The 20,536-nt window shown below is 42.0% G+C and overlaps 1 protein-coding gene across 2 annotated transcripts; it reads right to left on the bottom strand.

The window, feature by feature from the left end:
- Positions 1-1,203: 1,203 nt before the first annotated feature.
- Snx12 (sorting nexin 12) lies at positions 1,204-13,213 on the bottom strand. Of its 2 annotated transcripts, XM_013031670.1 has the most exons (5): positions 12,903-13,189; positions 5,196-5,291; positions 3,632-3,756; positions 3,014-3,104; positions 1,204-2,625 (listed from the first exon to the last, which is right to left on the bottom strand). In XM_013031670.1, exons 1-5 carry the CDS (start codon positions 13,065-13,067, stop codon positions 2,620-2,622), a joined length of 483 nt encoding a protein of 160 aa, XP_012887124.1. In that variant the 5' UTR covers positions 13,068-13,189; the 3' UTR covers positions 1,204-2,619. The 2 variants fall into 2 exon arrangements, with proteins under 2 accessions (XP_012887124.1, XP_012887123.1); XM_013031669.1 differs by having other exon boundaries at positions 1,204-3,104; positions 12,903-13,213.
- Between the last annotated feature and the right edge of the window lie 7,323 nt (positions 13,214-20,536).

Genomic DNA, 20,536 nt, shown 5'->3' on the forward strand with positions numbered 1-20,536 from the left:
CAGTCCTTGCAAGACCTAGTTACTTTGTTAAAATGGCCAATTTCACTCTAAAGAGAAGGAATTTAACTGGTCTGATACTAAAAGAGAGAAATGAAAAAAGACTGGATAATTAACCAGGTAAGTCTGAGCATCTTATCTGAAGTTGTCTCTGGCATATTTTGTCTGGTATAGAAATCTCTTTTAGTCCAGACTATGCAGAAAGAGAATGCACTTGTATTTTACTAAAACCAGCCACCCTACCCAAAGCTAGCTTTTATCACAGAGCTGGGCATACAAAACTTAACCAGCATTTATTAAACAAATGTCATCTGACCAAACCTTTGGTAATACTTTATTTCATAGCTACTTTTTCTAGAATCTCCTGTCCATTTTCTAATACCACTGCCTAAAAAGGCTGTATCTCTTTCTTCTTCCTTTCCCTTGTTTCATAGTAACGCTATTTTTTTCTCATTCCCCCAGATCTCTTTGGTCATCTCATTCCTCACCTAAAGTCTCTTAACTTCCTTAGTGTAGCTATCCCTCTTCTACTTAGTACCAAATACTGCTGTTAAGTCATCTTAATTTCCTTATTGTTTGGACACATCATGTTTTATATCTTCTTTTTCATACTGAACTTGCTTTAATTTTCCAAATGATGAAATGCCTACCCCCCTCATTCCACCCCTTCCCAAAACCACCTCTGTGTAAAACATCATTTCAGAATACATTGGTCAGATGAAAATATCAACTCATCAAAAGTTTTGGAGAGATCACCCACTTTTCTGTCTACATCAAATCAGTTTGGAAAAATAACAAAATGTCAACTGAGGCAAAAAGAAACAGGGTCTGTTGGTGGTATGTGGGTGTGTCAGAGGATGAGTGTGTTATGTACACATATACATATACAAACATGTATAATATGAATATATTCCATCCAAATTAGCACAAGTCTGCAGCTCAAAACCAAATATGCTAAATGTGATCCAAACCACAGGTACTGTATGTATGGCTGCTTCCTGTGAGCAGATGCTTTACAGCTGTGTCAAAGTCAATTGCAAGATGCAAAAAAAGGTTAGATACATAATAATCACAATAGACAGGATCTACTTTTTTTTGTAATGTCAATGCAAACCTTACTTTTCATCTCAAGACACTGGCCATGTTATATGACTTATGCACAATACCCAGCATTTCCACAACACTAAGAAATATTAAATTTACAACTTAAGGAGAAAAACAGAGGCTTGCTTCACAGTGGTTTAATATGAACAGAGTTGAATATGACATTGTCTGACAGAAGAACAGTTTGCTGAATAAAAGCCCTAAATCAGAGTATATATACATAGCAGAGATGGGGCCTTAGACTCTCAGCATTTGTGCACAATGAAAAGAGGAAATTTTTTTTAAAAAAAGTCTATAACAGAGGATACAAATCATAAAGGCAGCAACAACGCCAACACTGGTGAGGTGGGAAAGGGAGCAGAGCGCCTCTCTCTAGCAGCTGTTTAGCCTCTGGCATAGGCTCAGCAGCTGGAGAGATGATCTGTTTCATAGAACCTCAATATTTAGATGGGTTCCAAATCCTACATCAAAACCCAATCCTAATCTCTCTGACCAGGGTCACATCAGAATCAGCAACCCTTTCCCCCAGAAACTACTCCAATACATGATAGAGAGTCTAAGCAAAGAGCCCCAACCTTCACATGGCACCAAAAGTTTACTTGCTCTCATCTCACCACTTTGATGGATAGCATGCCCCAGCAAACAAACCACTCCCAAACACAAGTCTAGGATAAATACCAGTCTCAACTAGCTGCTTTAGCCTTTGTAAAATTTAGGAAATCCATGCCCAGGTGCTAGCCTGAGTTCAGGTTCTGGGGACAAGGCTGGAGTTCCATGGGAAACAAGTGCAGGCAGTTCAATAACCCTGTGACCAAGCTGGGGAGGACAGCTAATAACTCTGGCCTCCGAGCCCCATTCAACAGCTCAAAAGTGCTTAGAAGAAATCAAGAGACTGTGTGGTTTGTTTGTGTGCTTCGGCCCTTGGGAGAGCACTAAAGGGATGGAGAAAGGGAAAATGGAAGGAGGAAAGTGGTGAAGTCCTTCCCTCCCATCCAGGGGAACCTAGAACATGATCTGCTCCCACCATTCAGGGGATCACCTGACAGTGATGAGTTATCTCCACCCCTAAATCCATCAAACCCACAAAGCTAACCCCTAAAGTAGAAAGGGCTTGGAAAGAAAGAACTGTTGGTCCATATTTACTCACCCGCTAGTGAGGAAAACTAGGCAGCCAGAGTAGGGAGCCACAAAGGGAGGAGGGCTAGGCAATAGGAGCTCCCCTACTGCCCTATGGCTTTCTTCTGACTCTGTAGCAGCCATGATGAGGGGCCCAGGAAACCCACACACCTTGTTCTACACAACAGACTGCTTAAATTCTAGTATAACTGCCATGGAAAGCAACATGGGAGAAAGGTAAAGCAGCAATATAAACTCGAGAAAACTGGGAGCAGGCCTAAAGGAAACAAGGAAAGCTTTAGGGTCTCTACCACCTTCTCAAAAAGGAAAACGTTCATGCAGGTAGGAAAGGCAGGGTTTGTTTCTGTTTTTGTTTTGTTTCTCCCTGCTCAGCGGTCCTGGTTAAACTTAAGAGTAAGAAAAAATCCCCTGGACTTGCAGCATCAGTATGTATACAAGTGCTTTCCAGCAAAGCCCCCCTCCCACCCCCCGTTAGCCAACTGGCATGGGTAAATACCCCCAAAATTGCCTTCCAGTCCAACTCCCCACCCACCCCCCAATCCCAAGCAAAGAGCAACTGCCTGTGGTTTCCCACTCTCCTCAGAGAAGAGGATCCTAGCAGAGTGCCCACATGGTATAGTCAGGTACCAAGGGGCACAATGCCAGACAGTCTATCAGGCCAGGGGATGGGTAGCCAACTTCAGATCAAAGAGAGAGAGAGGCTTAGTGTAAAAACCAATGTCATTTCAGCAGGAAAGTAGAGGGCAAGTGGTGACAGGGGCTTCTACTGGCGCACCTTCCCAGGGACGTAGTTCCTGTCAATTGCCTCTTCCTGCAGGAACATGTGTAGGCAGCGTTCATTCTGAGCCAGTGGGTGCCCGGCAATTCTATAAAGAGACAAGATAGTTATCAGTAGTATAACTAACAGATGGACAGCAGTTTGGAGTTGGGAGTAAAGACAAGGTCAGACCTAAGGATTGAGCCATTAGAGGACAGAGCAGTGAGGAACCACCTAAAACCTAATATTATATAGAGGAAGGAGGATTGAAGGACAAGGGAGGGGAGTCCATAGATAAAAGCATTAGCATGCAATGATCTCTCAGGATCAGACATCCAAGACCAGAACTCAAAGGTATGGAGTTTTACTCAGTCTAACACACAATCAGAACCACAGGACATTATCCACTATGAAAAAATGGGAGGGACAAAGACTGAGGAAGACAATATCCTGACAGAGAATGTAGCTCACAGGTAGAATGTTTGCCTAGCATGTGCAAGATAATTTAGTAATCAGCATACCACACAGACACAGACACACACACAGACACACACACAGACACACACACACACACACACACACACACACAGTACAATGGCAAACGTAGCAAGTGGAGCCTCCAGGAACTTGGCTTACTTATTAATAAACTGTTCAAGGCCCTGCCTCCTTTCTTCAATGAAGGACTCCTCAAAGATCCCTTCATCTCCTCTGAAAGGGAGCTGCCGCTTCAAAGCTTTCCCAGGCAGTGGTGGTACTACAATCTGCAAAAAGACACAAATTATCAGCCATGTAGGAGAGGGGAAGAAAGGGAATGAGACTGTAAATTCCTGTACAGCTAGTGATAAGAGGAGGGTGAGACTGATTTTAATACATTGTAAACGTGTGGAAAGAGAACAATGAAATCTTCCCCTTACATTATAACTAATGAAAGCAAATTTGAAAAAAATCTCTAGATACCTAATTTCTTATTAGGCTATATACATACCATTCACCCTATCCCCTGGTCAGCAACTTTCAAGAACTAAGATCTTAGAAGATAACCAGGATAATTCAGACTGATCCAATTCTGTCTCAAAAGAAATAGCTAGGTGCTGGTATCCCACACCTATAATCCTACTAGTCTAGAAACCAGCTAGTCAGGAAGCCAAGATCTGAGGATTAAAATTCAAAGTAGGAAAGTCCATGACACTCTTATTTCCAATTATGCAGCAAAAAAGCTGGAAGTAGAGCTGTGGCTTAAGTAGTAGAGCACCAGCCTTGAGCAAGAAAGCTCAAAGTTATCGAAATGAATTCCAGGAAATGGAAACAAGAGGGTTTTTTCCTTTGAAAAAAAAACAGAAGTTCAGGGACAACACGTAGGCCCTGAATTCAAGCCCTAGGACTGGCCAAAAAAAGAAAAAGAAAGGAAATAAACTTCAACTAACCCTCATTTTCCTTAATAATCTACTACCATTCAAAAATTTAGCTAGACCTTTGCTGACACTCTTTCCTTCTTGTTGCACCTATTGGACTTAAACTGTAATAAGACTTTACTAGCTACTAAGGGAAGTAATACCTAAAAAATATCCTAGGCAAACACCGCCACACATGACCCCAGTCACTGCCATAGGCACTGTATCCTCAGCGTCTTCAGGCATTGTCACATGTGGCCTTTAAAGTAGGCAAACTGTATATCTAATTCCACTTGAGATGTAAAATACCCCAAGGGAATTTGGAGACTTAGTAAAAGGGAAAAAAGGATGTAAACTAATTAATAAAGTTTATAATAATTTTAAAAACTGTCCTAACTTACCTCTTTCAAGTTTCAAAGTGTATGCCCCAGATTCAATATATTGGAATTTGGTAGATGTGTGATCATCTTCTCTATTCCATACAAGCTTTTACAGACTGTGATTTTGTTTTTTATTTTTTTGCCCATCATGGGCAAAAGATATTCAGGGCCTAGATAATGTCCGGGAGCTGTTTTGCTCAAGGCTAGTGCTCTACTACTTTAAGCCAAAGCTCTACTTCTGGCTTTTGGAGTGGTTAGTTGGAGATAGAGTCTCACAGATTTTCCTGCCCAGGCTGGCTTCAAATCACAATCCTCAGATCTCACAACTTCTTGAGTAGCTAGGATGGAGCCATCAATGATCAGCCAGACTGTAACATCTTCTCAGCAAATGTGTATTTCTTATTCCAAGGGGAACTACAAAAACTATACCTTACTATCTCGCTCCAGTTCATTTTTCAGCCACTCAAAGTCACTGTAGCGCCGCCGTACACAGGACTCTTTCAGTTTGAAGATAGGTAGATTTGTCTACAGTAAAGAAAGAAATGAGAAATGGTAAATAATATTCAACCCAGGGGTGGCCACCTATCAGAACCACTGTATAGATTTTAATGAAGAAATAGCTCCTATAGGTCTGGAGATATAGTTCAGTGGTTTTAAAAAAAAGCCAGGTGCTGGTGGTCACACCTATAATCCTAGCTACTCAGGAGGCTGAGATCTGATCATCACAATTTGAAGCCAGCCCGGGCAGAAAAGTCCCTGAGACACTCTTATCTCCAATTAACTACTCAAAAACCAGAAGTGGTGCTGTGGTAGAGTGCTAGCCTTAAGCACAGAGGCTCAAGGACAGCGCCCAGGTCCTGAGTTCAAGTACCACAACCAACAACAACAAAAAATTAACTAGAATATGGGAGACCCTGGACTTGATCTCAGCACCACAAACAAAAAGAAATAGCTTCCATGGATGATGTCCCTACAACCCAGTCAAAAAGCACCAGATGAGTGTCATCATTACCATAAACCCAATCATATCACAAATGGTTGTAAGTCCCTTGCTGGGTGCTGGTGGCTCACATCTGGAATCCTAGCTACTCAGAAGGCTGAGATCTCAGAATTCAAGTTCAAATCAGGGGTGGGGGGGAGTTTGTCAGATTATTATCTCTAATCAACCACCAAAAAGTAGGGAGTGAAGGTGTGGCTCAAGTGGTAGAGTGCTACCTTTAAGCAAAAACAAAAACAAGAACTGAGAACTGGTGGCTCAGGTTTGCAATCCAAGTTACTCAGGCTGAGATGTGAAGATTCTAGTTCAAAGCCAGCGGGGACAGTTAGCGGGGACAGTTAAGTCCCCAATTAATCAGCTGTGGCTCAACAGGTAGCTCAACAGGTAGAGCACTACCCTTGAGCAAAACAGGAAAGGGACAATGCCCAAGCCCTGAGTTCAAGCCCCAGGATCAGTACACACACACACACACACACACACACACACACACACACACACATCCCTTTATAGCACTGGGGGTATGTGGCTAAGTGGTAGAGCATTTGGTTCCATTGCTAACAATGAAAAAAAGCCTCCCTTGCTGCTTACAACTATCCCACAAATAGACTCATCATTTGCAAATATGTGTATAAAAGAATTTTCACTATATTATAATAATAAATGCCTATCAATAGAAAATTAGATAAATGAACTATAGTATACCTATATAGTGGGATACTATATAATGAAGAATGTGAAATATCTACGTACACCAGTATGGAAAGATATTAAGTGGGTAAAATCAAGTGCAGAATAGTGTGCGTGTGTATGAGTGTACATGTGCATGCACATGTATAAGCTTGCCTGTATGTGGATATAGGTGTATGTACTTAAACTAATAACATTTATGAAGATACTAGTAATAGTGACTGACTTTGAAGGGTAAGACCAGACAAAAGAATGAAAGACATTGTTCATTGTACAACTTACCACGGACACATAATTACATTTTTTGTCTGTTGTGGGGCCTGTCTGAACTCTGGGCCTGGGCTCTATCCCTCAGCTCCTCAGCTCAAGGCTAGTACTCTACCACTTGAGCCACAGCACCACTTCCGGTTTTCTGGTAGTTTATTAGAGGTAAGGGTCTCATGGACTTTCCTGCCCGGGATGGCTTTGAACCATGATCCTCATATTTCAGCCTCTTGAATAGCTAGGATTATAGGCATGAGCCACCAGAGCCTGGCCATTTTTTCATTCTTTTGACTTTCCTTTGCAATACTTGGGAATGAGCTCAGCCTCTCATGCTTGATATGCAAGTGTTCTTCTATTGAGTCTTGTCTCCAGCCCTCACATGATATTTTTTTATTAAAACAGTGACCAAATTTTATACATTTTTTTTGGGTCCGGTAGAGGGCCTGAACTCTGGGCCTGGGCGCTGTCCCTCAGCTCTTCAGCTCAAGGCTAGCACTCTACCACTTGAGCCACAGTGCCACCTCCGGCTTTTTTTTTTCCTGGCTTATGTGGTGCTGAGGAATCGAACCCAGGGCCTCATGCATGCAAGGCAAGTGCTCTACCACTGAGCCACCTTCCCAGCCCTATACATCTTTATAATAATTTTTTTTAATTTTTTATTGCGAAAATACCGTACAGAGGGGTTACAATTACATGAGCAAGGTAATGAGTACATTTTTTATCAAGCATTGTTGCCTCCTCCTTTGTTTCCCCTTCCCATCCATTCCCATCTCCCTTCCCCTGCCCCCCCAGAATAATTTTTTAAAGTGACCTAAAAGCTGCATATGGTGGTACATGCCTATAATCCTAGCACCCATGAGACTGAGACAGGAAGGTGATAAATTTCAGGCCAGCCTGGGCTACATAGCCAGACCTCGTCTCAAAAAAAAAAAAAAAAAGAAAGAAAGAAAGAGATAAACACCTCCAAGCTATGCTTCATTCTGTTTTTCCTTCAGATTCTTTCCATTCTTGAAGTCCTAGCTCAACTTCTCATTTCATCCAAAACATCGTTCCTTACAACACCAGCTGGATATTGTGGCCTACCTCCCCCAAACTACTCTTACATTTACACTTTAATACTGCTTGACATGGTATTGAATTTGGGTTGTTTTTTTCTTGGCACTAAGGCTCGAACCCAGAGCCCCAGGAACTCCAAGTTAGCTCTGTTTTTGTCTGTTGTGGGGCTTGAACTCTGGGTCTGGGCACCATCCCTGAGCTATTCAGCTCAAGGCTAGTAGCTCTACCACTTGAGCCACAGCACCACTTCTAGTTTTCTGGTGGTTAATGGGAGATAAGTCTCATGGACTTTTCTACCAGGGCTGGCTTTGAACTGTGATCCTCAGATCTCAGTCTCCTGAGCAGCTAAGATGATAGGCGTGAGCCACCAGCGCCCAGCATCAAACAGCTTTTTTGCTCAAGGCTCTACAACTTGTCCCACAGCTCCACTTTCACTTTTTGGTGGTTAACTAAAGACAAGAGTCTCATAGACTTTTATGCCAAGGCTAACTTCAAACCTCAATCCTCAGATCTCAGCCTAAATAGCTGGGACTATAAGAGTCAGCCACCAGCACCGACTAGGTTTTTAAAATACTACTGTAGCCAGATGCGGGTGGCTCAACCCTGTAATCCAAGCTACTCAAGAGACACAGATCTGAGGATTGTGGTTCAAAGCCAGCTTGGCAAAAAAGTCCATGAGACTCTTTTCTCCAAAAACCACTAGAAAATCAGAAGTGGCATTGTGGCTCAAAGGGATAGAATGCTAGGCTTGAGCAAAAGAGCTCAGGGACACCACCCAGGCCCAGAGTTCAAGCCCCACAACTGACAAAAACAAAAAACACTACTATAATATGCAGTTTGTTTTGTCTACCTAACTACTCAAGATCTCATCAAATCAAGAACCATGACAATGTCTACATTACCAAAATGCAAAGTTATCAATACTCAATTACTTAATAGTGATCCTATATATCTTATTATTCCCTTACCTGCAAAAGGAAAAATTAATAGCCATTACATAAGTTGGCTGACAATAGTTTACTTCAGATATAAATGACTTATTTTCACATATTAAACACTGAGATGATTTCTTAGGCTCCAGTGAAAAGAGGAATGAACCTCTGGCAAACAAAAAGCCCTGATTTGCAGTCTTGTCTAAAAGTTCTAAATAGAAATAGCCTACCACCTGTATTAATATAAACAATATTTCCTGCCAGACAATTCAGAGCTGTAACAAAAGAAATTAGTAATTTTTTTGTTTTTTGTTTTTTGCTCAGTCATGGGGCTTGAACTCTGGGCCTGGGCACTGTCCCTCAGCTCTTCAGCCCAAGGCAAGCACTCTACCACTTGAACCACAACACCACGTCTGGTTTTCAGGTGGTTAATTGGAGATAAGAGTCTCACAGACATTCCTGCCTGGGCTGGCTTCGAATCACAAACCTCAGATCTCAGCCTCCTGAGTAGCTAGAATTATAGGCATGAGCCACTGGCACCCAGCTAAAAAATTCGATTTTTTTCCTTTGTCTATACTGCCTCTTGGCAAAAGAAGAGCATCTTGGAGCTCTGTTGGAGATTCATACATTCTTCAGTTCATCAAGCTTTACATTCCTCAATTCTGAATATCAACTTTTCAGGATCCAGTTCTATAGGCCACCAAAAGCTAAATAAGGGCTGGGAATGTGGCTTAGTGGTAGAGTGCTTGCCTAGAATACATGAAGCCCTGGATTCAATTCCTCAATACCACATAAAAAGTCAGAAGCAGTGCTGCAGCTCAAGTGGTAGAGTACTAGCCTTGAGGAAAAGAAGTTCAGGGACAGTGCCCAGGCCCTGAGTTTTAAGCCCCAAGACTGACCAAAAAAAAAAAAAAGCTAAATAACTAGCTGGGCACTGGTGGCTCATGCCTATAATCCTAGCTAGTCAGAAGACTAAGATCTGAGGATCACAGTTTAAAGTCAGCCTGGGCAAAAAAGTTGTGAGACTCACCTCCAATTAACCACCAGAAAGGCAAAAGTGGAGCGGTGCTAGTGGTAAAGTGATGGCCATGAACAAAAAATGATCAGAGACAGAGCCTAAGCCCTGAGTTCAAGACCAGGACTCACACACTCACACATACACACACTCACTCACACACACACACACACACACACACAACTAGTCAGCTGACGTTAGTTACAACCTACACAGGATCCCAAGGTCCAAGGAATGTTAATGGTTGAAATGCAGTGAGATACATGTAAAATAGTATTTTATCATTGAAACTGTTCTTTAAAAGAATAAACAAGAAACTGAAAACAGTGGTTACTTAAGAAAAGAGAATCTCTGGAGGGAAAGGGTGGAGAAAGATTTTACAGCATACCTTCTGTAATATTTGAACGTACTAACTGTTCAAAATCATCATTATAGAAAAATTCCCAGAATTCCAGAAGAGGAAAAAAGCCCTTTAGTATCAAGTGATTCTAGATGTCTATCAGGGTTCATTGCATATACTGGGATCCCTAAACAGTCGGACCTCTATTATTATTAGGCTTTCACAGAAGCTAAGAAAAGACCAACTAAAAGAAAAAAAATATTAAGTAGATTCTTAGACACAGACAGATCAATCACTGTCATTTTGTGTATTACTCTTTTGACCCACAAAAATGCTATTGTTTCCCTTCCTCCTCAAGATGGTGACAATATGGCCTTTCATCTCAGTCACCTAAAAAAGAGACTATTACACATTAGGATAGCCCCTGAGCATCAAGCTAGAAATCATATCAAGAAGCCAGAATTGAGGATCCGCTCTGACCAAAACAAAACAAAAAGGAGCAAAGGTGAAGTCCACAGGAAACTAACACATGTAACATATACATACATACATACATATTCCAATTCTCCCACAATGGTGGTAGGATTACTTCTTAAGCAAAATGAAACAGAATAGTTTCAGCAATATTTAGTCTGTGCAGGTAGGGGTTTGAGTCAATAGTAGATGGTGTACTTGGCATGCATGACGCCTGAAGTTCAATCCTGAGCACCACACACACACAAAAAAAAGAAAACGAGTTTAGCAATGTTCCCCAAAATGGAGTTTGGTAAAAATACTAAAAGCCTACACAGCCATATAAATGAATGCAAACAATACAAAAGTAACAAAACTCACAGAAAAAGGAACTTCCATGAACTTTTATCACCATTATACAATTGGAAATCATGGGAAAGGGCTGATGAAAGAAAGCTTCATGTAAGTTTTGCACACTCAAGATCTGCAACCAATCCTTCACACTTAGTAGACACTATGTTGGTCTGTTGTTAGAATACTTGAAGTACAAAGCTATTTCATTCACAATCCATGAAACTTTTAGAGAACATTAATGTCTTCAAAACAGCACAGCAGAGAGTTATACACTGAACTTTTGCTTAGGCTCCTTTAGGTAATATAAGTTCTCCACTTCTAACAGCTCCCTGCTTTTATCATACTTTGAAGGACCTAAATTCCATACTTCTCCAAAGAGAGGATTTCAGATAACTCTTAGCTATGTGTAAGACAAATGTTTCTCATGTTTTGCTATTCACTTTTCTTTCTTCAATTTGGACTTTTGCCCAACTTGAATTTGGACCTCATCACTCAATGAGGTTTCAAAGCACAGATGAGAGATAATACTCTTCCATTCAATTCATTCACTAGAAAATGAAAACACTGGGCTAGGAAGGCGGTAGTATGCTTGCCTTGCATGCATGAGGCCCTGGGTTCGATTCCTCAGCACCATATAAGCAGAAAAAGCTGGAAGTGGTACTGTGCCTCCAAGTGGTAGAGTGCTAGCCTTGAGCTGAAAAGCTGAGGGACAGTGCCCAGGCCCCATGACCAACAACAACAACAACAAAAACCCACTTTATATATTTACTCTTTTAGGTCTTCAATGATGCTTGAGCAGGATGTATGTTATCCATAGAGAAAATCCTGGCCTGCTAACCTGAGAATCAAATGTAAGAAAAACTAGAAAATGGTGCTTTCATTTCTTAACCTATAACCAGTTCAACTAAGAAAAACATCTGCAAACTATGTACTCTATCTGCACAGTCCATCCTTGTACTGTGGACTAAGCACTAGAGAATAAAGTCCTCTGTAGTGCACACTGGAAGAAACCACTCCTTGTGCAGTCCTGAAATGTCATGGATTAAGGTATGTACAGACCAGGGACAGAATCCAAAAGGTTAATCTGGAATGGAAAAGTCAAATGGTCCTTCATATACAGAAAATCCAAGTAAGAGGTAGTAACTCCTGAAATAAACATTCTAAATACTTCAAATCTAAAGGATCAGCACATGATGAGAGCAGCAACTGACAAACCGCCAAGTTCAGTGCAGGGCCAGGTTTCAGTGAAATACAGCCATTGTGGTACCTGAGGAAACTTAAGCATAAAATATTTCTCTCATGATGGACTGGGTGACATTGATGAAGATGTATTGTACTCATAATTTGGCTTGTTGATTTGAAACTCCTTTGTAGAACTACTTAAAATGTGTATTAAAGTACATAAGTAAAATCGTTCTCTCTTTCAGATGTTAATTCAAGGAAGTACTCAGTTTCAAGGAGACTCCTTTTCTATTTCAGCCCCTACAAACCCACTGTTTTCCTTTCCTGGAGTCTAAGTTCCCTTTAACCTAGAGGCATTGCTTAACTCTATCATCCCAGAAAGGCCTCACTGGGAAGAACCTGGGCCTTCCTGCCCTCCCTCTTTAGACTAGCCAGTGTAACCTAGTTTAGTTATGAGACCCGGTAATATGTCGCCGTGGCTTTCCATCCCCCATCCCCAGCCCTTTTCCACCCTCCCTTTCCTTACTTCTATCAGTCATGACTCCTATCTACTTGAATTCCTCACTAATCTTTGTCCATCTTCCCCACCCGGTCCAGCCATGCTTCACTTCTTTCTCATGGGAACTTGTTTTCCGTCAAAGCCCCCACCGTATGTTGTCCCCCTGTGGAGTTTTTTTTGTATCCTCGGGCCACAGATGAGTCTGAAGACGTCTCGCCAAACCTAGTAAGTCCCTAACTCCCAAATGACCCCTTCAGGCGTCTTCTCCGTGATTAGTTGTCCCCATAGCAGCCTGACCCACCCCCACTTCACCCCCCCCCGTCCTCCCTCAGCTGTCTCCCTCACCCCGTGACTCACCCGCATGCGAACCTCATAGGTGGTGAAGCGCGCGCGGCCCACGCCCACTGTCTGTGGATTAAAGATGTCGATCTCCAGGAAGTTACTTGGCGGCCCATAAGCATCAGTCAGGTCCTGCGGCTTCGAGTTAAGGCGCCGAGTGTCAGCTACAGCCGTGTCCGACATCTTTTCGAAGGAGAGACCCGGACCCGGGAGGGGGGGGGGGGAACAGAGGCCAGAGGCAAGAGCGCGCACGGCCCCTCCCGCTTGCAAAATAACCAGCCAACCCACAGATGGCGGCGGCGCGCACGCGCAGGCGCGCCCACACAGCTGCGCACGCGCTTGCCGCCCGGCTGGAGCCCTGCGCGCTGAATAATGACTTAGCTGAGGGCTGCACGCCACGTACAGAGGAAACCTCATCCAGGCTTCCGGGTAGTGGTGGTGACTGCCCTGGAACCTGCATCTCCAATGCACACCACCCAATACCCACAGAAGTACCACAGGCAGTCTCCGCCAATCCTCACTGCTCAACACAAGAAATTGTCTCCGAAAGTCTATCAATCAGTCGTGGGCACTGCCCAGCAAGCAAGAATCTTGCTGTGATAGGCCAAGGCCCGGTGACCTGAATTAATCGCACTTTTCCGCGAAAATAGAAGGGTGGTCTCTGCATGGGGGCTTCCAACAATAGTACTAAAAACCTAGAATGCAAGCCTGCCATCCGTGCCAGTAACAGTTTCAATTCATTCCTCCGCAATTGAACTCTCAACACTACATAGGGTGCCAGAAAAGCCACGAACTAGAATGGAATAAACAAAGTTGACTTCTTGTTCTCGCTTTTCAAGAAAACTAGACATATCTTCGTTCTTCACAGGTCGCCACTTAAAAGCTAACTCCAGGAAATACAGTACTACATTTCTCAGCAAATTTGAGATCATTTATTTCACATTTTTTACTTCTTTCTTGCATAACTCCAAAATTGGCAATGTTCTGAGGTTACTGCAACCCATAATGGAGATATAATACATATCTACATTAGAACATCTAATAAAATACTCAAGTTTATACATACCCCACACTAATGGGTAAACAAATGGTAATTTCATTTCATCCTTCCTTGTCCCTTCACCTGCTCTAAGCTCAAAAATATATTTCCATTGTCACCGATGCCTGAAACTTTAACAATAAAACATAAAGCTGCGTTCACAATTAAGTTACTTAATTCCACTTAACTGATATCTACAAAGCAAATACTTATGTGCTACAAACTAAATACCTAGAGTTAAATAGCACAATCTTTGGCACCAGTGGCTCACATCTGTAATCCTAGCTATTCAGGAGGCTGAGATCTGAGGATCACATTTAGAAGCCAGCCTGGTCAGAAAACACAAGTAAAACTATTGTTACGATGACGATGATGATGATGATGATGATGATGATGATGATGTAGATTAAATGTATAAATGAGTTACAATTCCATAAATCAGATGATGACTACAATGTTTCTTGGTTAATGTTACTCCTTCCTTCTTTCTCCTCCATTTTCTCCTTCCTATCCCTACCTTGAAGTTACATAATTCAATATTTGCACCCCCTTCCTCCATTCAACATATTTCCAACATGTGAGAAACTTATCTCCAATTAACCAGAAAAACTCTAGAAGTGGAAGTGTGCTTCAAGTGATAGATCACCAGCCTTGAATGAAAACCCCAAATGAGAGCCCAGGCTTGAATGAAAACCCCAAATAAGAGCCCAAGGCCCTGAGTTTAAGGCTCATTACTGGCATGCATACATGCAAGCACATATACGTACACACATACAGAAGAAGAGGAGGAGGAGGAGGAGCAGGAGGAGGAGGAGGAAGGAAAAAAAGAAGAAGGCCGGGAGCTGGTAGCCTATTATCCTAGGTACTCAGGAGGCTGAGATCTGAGGATCACGGTTCAAAGCCAGCCTGGGCAGAAAAGTCCGTGAGACTATTATCTCCAATTAAGCACTAGAAAACTGGAAGTGGTGCTGTGGCTCAAGTGGTAGAGTGCTCACCTTGAGCTGAAGAGCTGAGGGACAGCGCCCAGGCCCACAGTTCAAGGCACACGACTGATAGAAGAAGAAGAAGAAGAATTGAGTTGTATTCAATATGGTGATAATATAGTGTTGGACTAAAAATATGAGACATGGATTGAAGCTACCTAGATTTAAATCCCTGCTTCCTAGCTGTGTGACCATGAGCACCTTATAAAAGAGTTTTCATCAGCTGGGCAACAGTGGCTCACCCTTGTAATCCCAGCTACTCAGGAGGCTGAGATCTGAGGATCTCGGTTCAAAGCCAGCCTGGGCAGGAAAGTCCATGAGACTCTTATCTCCAATGAACCACTAGAAAACCGGAAGTGGTGCTGTGGATCAAGCGGCAGAGCGCTAGCCTTGAGCTGAAGAGCGCAAGGACACCACCCAAGCCCAGAGTTCAAGCTCCACAACCAACCAAAAAGAAAAACTAGTTTTCATCATCTGTAAAATGGGGGGGAAAAGCTACCTCTGGACTGCCATGAGAATTTAATGAAATAAAATGCTATATATACAAACAATAACCATTCAATAACTGTTAGCTATTTTACTACTTCTGATGAGAGAGGGGAAGAGAATTGAAAAATGACCTCTGAGTTTCTGATTCATATAACTAGGTACCACTGATAAAATTTGAAATTACATTGTTGATGGGGACAAGAGGGAAAAACTGGGAGAGAGTGAGGGAAGAAAGAAATGTACTCATTACCTGACTTATGTAACCATAACCCCTCTATATATCATTTTATAATAAAAATAAAATGTAAAAAATGAAATTACAAAAAAGGAGTAAATTTGAGAGGAAAAAATTTAGTTTAAAATATATAAATTGGAGTTGTTTATGGGACATCCAGGTGGACTGTACAGCTGACAGCTGGAAATATTTGCCCAGATGGAGCTTGAGGGCATAGTTGGGGTTAGAGATGGACTTGGGAGCTATCACCATATAGTGTAGAAAGAAATATGTTTAGAGGCAAGAACAGACTTAAAAGTTGGAGAGGCAGTTTGGGTGAGAGTGTGAATCCTTACAACTTAACCACCAAAAAGCTGGCCATGGAGCTGTGCCTCAAGTGATAGAGCACTAGACTTAACAAAAAAAAGTTCAGGGACAGCACCTAGAGCCTAAATTCAAGCCCTACAATCAGCACAAGAAGGAAAGAAGGAAGGAAGGGAGGGAGGAAGGGAGGGAAGGAAGAAGGGAGGGAGGGAGGGAAAGAAAACAGAGAGAGGGAGCGAAGGTGGGAGGGAGGGAAAGAAGCAAGAAAGGAAGGGACAATGCAATATTTTTAAAGTATTTGACTTTATATCTGGGCACCAGGGGCTCACACCTGTAATACTAACTACTCAAGAGGCTGAGATCTGAGGATTGCAGTTCAAAGCCAGCCAGGCAGCAAAGTCTGTGAGACTCTTATCTCCAATAATTTACAAGAAAACCAGAAAGGGTGCTGTAGCTCAAGTGGTAGAATGCTAACCTTGAGTTCAAGAGCTCAAGGACTGCACCAGGCCCAGAGTTCAAGACCCACGATTGACAAAAAAAGAAATTGACTTTAAGAAAGCTTGTGCTGGGGCTGGGAAGGTGGCTCAGTGGTAGAGCGCTTGCCTTGCATGCTCGAGGCCCTGGGTTCGATTCCTCAGCCCCACATAAGCAAAAAGCAAAAAGCCGGAAGTGGCTCTGTGGCTCAAGTGGTAGAGTGCTAGCCTTGAGCTGAAGAGCTGAGGGACAGCGCCCAGGCCCAGAGTTCAGGCCCCACGACCGGACCCAAAAAAAAAAAAAAAAAGAAAGGTTGTGCTGGGCACTGATGGCTCATGCTTTTAATCCTAGCTGTTCAGCAGGCTGAACCCCATTCCATGCCAGAGTAGGCTGAAAAAATCAGTGATTCTCTTACCTCCAATTAACCACCAAAACCCCAGTAGTATAGGTTTGGCTCAAGTAGTAGAGCACCATCCTTGAATTTAAAAAAAAAGTAAGAGTGCTAAGCCCTGAGTTCAAGCACCAATACTTGAGGGTGAGCATGTGCGCGCACACACACATGAAAGAAAGACGGGGCGGGGGCAGGGGGGGGAGAGAGACAGTTGTAATACTAGATGTTGCTGGAGAACAGAGCAGAAGAGGAAACTCTGACAAGCAGAGACAGTTATTTCTTTTTTTTTGTTTATATGTTTAGATCAGTTTAATTTTTAAATTAAAAATGAGAGGAAATTTTAATTTTAAATATTACTTACCAAAAACTTGACTCTAAAATTTTACTTTCAATAATTTATCCTTAGAAATTACTTGATAATTATATAAGGATCTAGTATAAAGATTCTTTAAAGTAAATAATTAATGTTGTTCCAATATTTGGGGACCATTTTCTTCTGTTTTGTGAATTTGGTTGAGGGTTTTCTGTTTGCTTGGTTTTTTTGTTTGTTTGTTGGTTGGTTGGTTTTTTTAATATGCAAATCTCATTACATTGCCCAAACTGGTCTTCAAGTTGTGGACTCAAGCAGTCCTTCTACCCAAATATCCCTAATAAGTGTGACTACAGACATACACCATTATGTCTGGTTGGTGATTTTGTTTATAAGACAAGCCTTATGAAGGAGTAGCAATATTTTATTTTATTTTGCCAGTCCTGGGGCTTGAACTCAGGGCCAGGCCACTGTCCCTGAGTTTCTTTTGCTCAAGACACTCTACCACTTGAGCCACAGCACCACTTCCAGCATTTTCTGTTTATGTGGTACTGAGAAATCAAATCCAGGGCTTCATGCATGCTAAGCCACATTCCCAGCCCACATTTTTTAAATAAGACTTTGAACCTCAGTCTCATTACAACTCAGTCTCTTTTGTAAATGACAAAAGTCAAGGTTCTTTTATAGGTGCATTTAATATAGTATTCTGGGAAGTTGTGCTGTGGCTCATGTGGTAGAGTTCTAGCCTTGAGCTGAAGAACTGAGGGACAGCATCCAGGCCCAGAGTTCAGGCCCCAAGACTGACCAAAGGAAACAAAAACAAAGAAAACAAATATTGTAATATGTTTGTTTGTTTTTTGTTTGTTTGTGTTTGGGTCTAGTCCGGCTTTTTTCTGTTTGCTTATGTGGTGCTGAGGAATCGAACCCAGGGCCTCTTGCATGCAAGGCAAACGCTCTACCACTGAGCCACCTTCCGAGCCCAATATTGTAATATTTTGGGCTAGGAATGTAGCTCAATGGTAGAGCATATGCTAAGCATGTGTGAGGTCCTGGGTTCAATTCCACCTCCCAAAAAATAAAATAATGTTTTGTACTTCATATAGAATGATGTACATGAAAAAATGAGAAAAACTGGTAAACATGTTTTAGTATGATACTATTTGTCTATTTTACATATATATCATACCATTATATATGATAAATTCCAAAATAAAGCAAAATATTACCAGTTGTTGATAAAATTTCAGTTGGATTTATGTTTTTATTTGTAATTTTCTAAAGAATAAAGGATTGGGGCCGGTAGCAGTGGCTCAAGCCTGTAATCCTAGCTACTCAGGAGGCTGAGCTATGAGGATCATGGTTCAAAGCCAGCCCAGGCAGGAAAGTCCATGAGACTCTTATCTCCAGTAAATCACCAGGAAACCAGAAGTGGTGCTGTGGCTCAAGTGGTAGAGAACTAATCTTGAGCTGAAGTGGTGAGGGACAGTGCTCAGGCCCAGACCAAAAAAAAAAAAAAAAGAATAAAGGATCAGGGACTGGGAAGGTAGGTCAGTGGTAGAGTGCTTTCCTTGCATGCATGAGGGCCTGGTTTGATTCCTCAGCATCACAGAAGCAGAAAAAGCTGGTTTCCCCATGGTATAACTCCTGGTTTCACTGTATTTGATTCCAGTGCCCTGCATCTTGTATATACATTTTTCTAGTTTGGGGACCAGAAGGGAAAGAACAAAATGCTGAAACAAGGATACAGGTTGACTCATTGTAACAATGAGATGTACAAAACACTATATTGAAAATAAACTTTACAACTTTGCGGGGAGGGAGGGAGGAGTTGGTGAGGTGGGGAGGGAAGGGATAGTAAGGAAAAAAGAAAGGAGGGGGCAACAAGGCTCGATAGGAAATGTATTCATTACTTTACTCATGTAACTGTAACCCTTCTTACAGTATCTTTACAATAAAAATACATATTTAAAAAAAAACCCAGGGCATGAGGCCCTGGGTTCGATTCCCCAGCACCACATAAGCAAAAAGAAAAAAGCCGGAAGTGGCACTGTGGCTCAAGTGGTAGAGCGCTAGCCTTGAGCTGAAGAGCTGAGGGACAGCGCTCAGGCCCAGAGTTCAGGCCCCATGACCAACCAAAAAAAAAGGATCGGACTCCTTTCTTTCTTTCCCTCTTTCTTTCTATTTTTTTTTCTTTCTTCTGCAGTGCTGAGAACAAGCCCAAGGCCTGTGTAACCTAGACAAGCAATCTGCTGCTAAGATATGACTGCAGTCCCTAGGATCTGACTTTTCAAACAATGAACTTAACAGTCGCTTTTGCCTTTTATTTGTTTTGTTTTTGTGGTGCAAGGCTTAAACCCAAGGTTTATATTCCTTTTTCAATCAGAAAAAAAACTATTTGAAGTTAGGAAAACTAATAAAGGGCATACACAGGAAAAAAAAAAAAAAAGGCTTGTGGAGGAGACCAGAAAGGAGAGGTCAAGAGAACCAGGAGCTTAAAATAAATAAAATTTAAGAGAGAGAGATAGAGGGGATTATAGTGATCTGAAGTTAAAGGATGAAAAAGTTTCCAGAAGGAGGTGGTTAAGTGTTTACTACAGTAGAAAGGTCAAATAGATAAGCCGTGAGAAATGTCCACTAGGTTTGACAATTACCTAAATGATAGTAGTTCAGTAAGAGTACTGAGAACAGAACCCTGAAATTATGAATTTCAACTTGAATCACAGAAGTAGAAATATTTAGTAGACAGAGTATTTTAAGAAGCTTGCCTAAGTCGGGTGTCGATGGCTCAACCTTGTAATCCTAGCTACTCAGGAGGCTGAGATCTGAGGTTCACTGTTCAAAGCAAGCCTGGGCAGGAAAGTCCATGGGAGCAATCTCCAATAAACCAACAAAAAACTAGAACCAGTGCTGTGGCTCAAGTGGTAGAGCACTAGCCCTGAGCTGAACAGCTGAGGGACAGTGCCCAGGCCCAGAGTTCAAGCCCCATGACCGACAGAAAGAAAGAAAGAAAAGAAGGAAAGAAAGAAGAAGTTGCCTAGGCAGTGGAGGTATGGCTCAAGTGATAAGAGTTTCAGCCTTGTAGTGAAATGTCTCATAAGATTTTGAGACCCTGATTTCAAACTCCATTACTGGCACACACATACACACACACGCGCGCGCGCGCGCACACACACACACACACATGCATACACGCATGCGTGCACACACACAAAGAGGAAGAAGAGGAAAAAGAAAAGGAAGAAAAAGGAAGCAATAGCAGCTTGTCTAAAAAATGTAGCAACTGAAAGGAGCAATGCATTGTCAAAAAAGAATTTGTTTATGACACAAGATGTTATGTTTAGCTAATATGTTTAGCAGCTGGAAAGAATTATTTCATTTATAGGTCAATAAAGAGATTTATAGGTCAATAAAGAGATTGACTTAAAATC

Source organism: Dipodomys ordii, unplaced genomic scaffold (assembly GCF_000151885.1).
Source record: "Dipodomys ordii isolate 6190 unplaced genomic scaffold, Dord_2.0 Scaffold142, whole genome shotgun sequence".
In the NCBI taxonomy this organism is placed as follows: Eukaryota; Metazoa; Chordata; class Mammalia; order Rodentia; family Heteromyidae; genus Dipodomys; species Dipodomys ordii.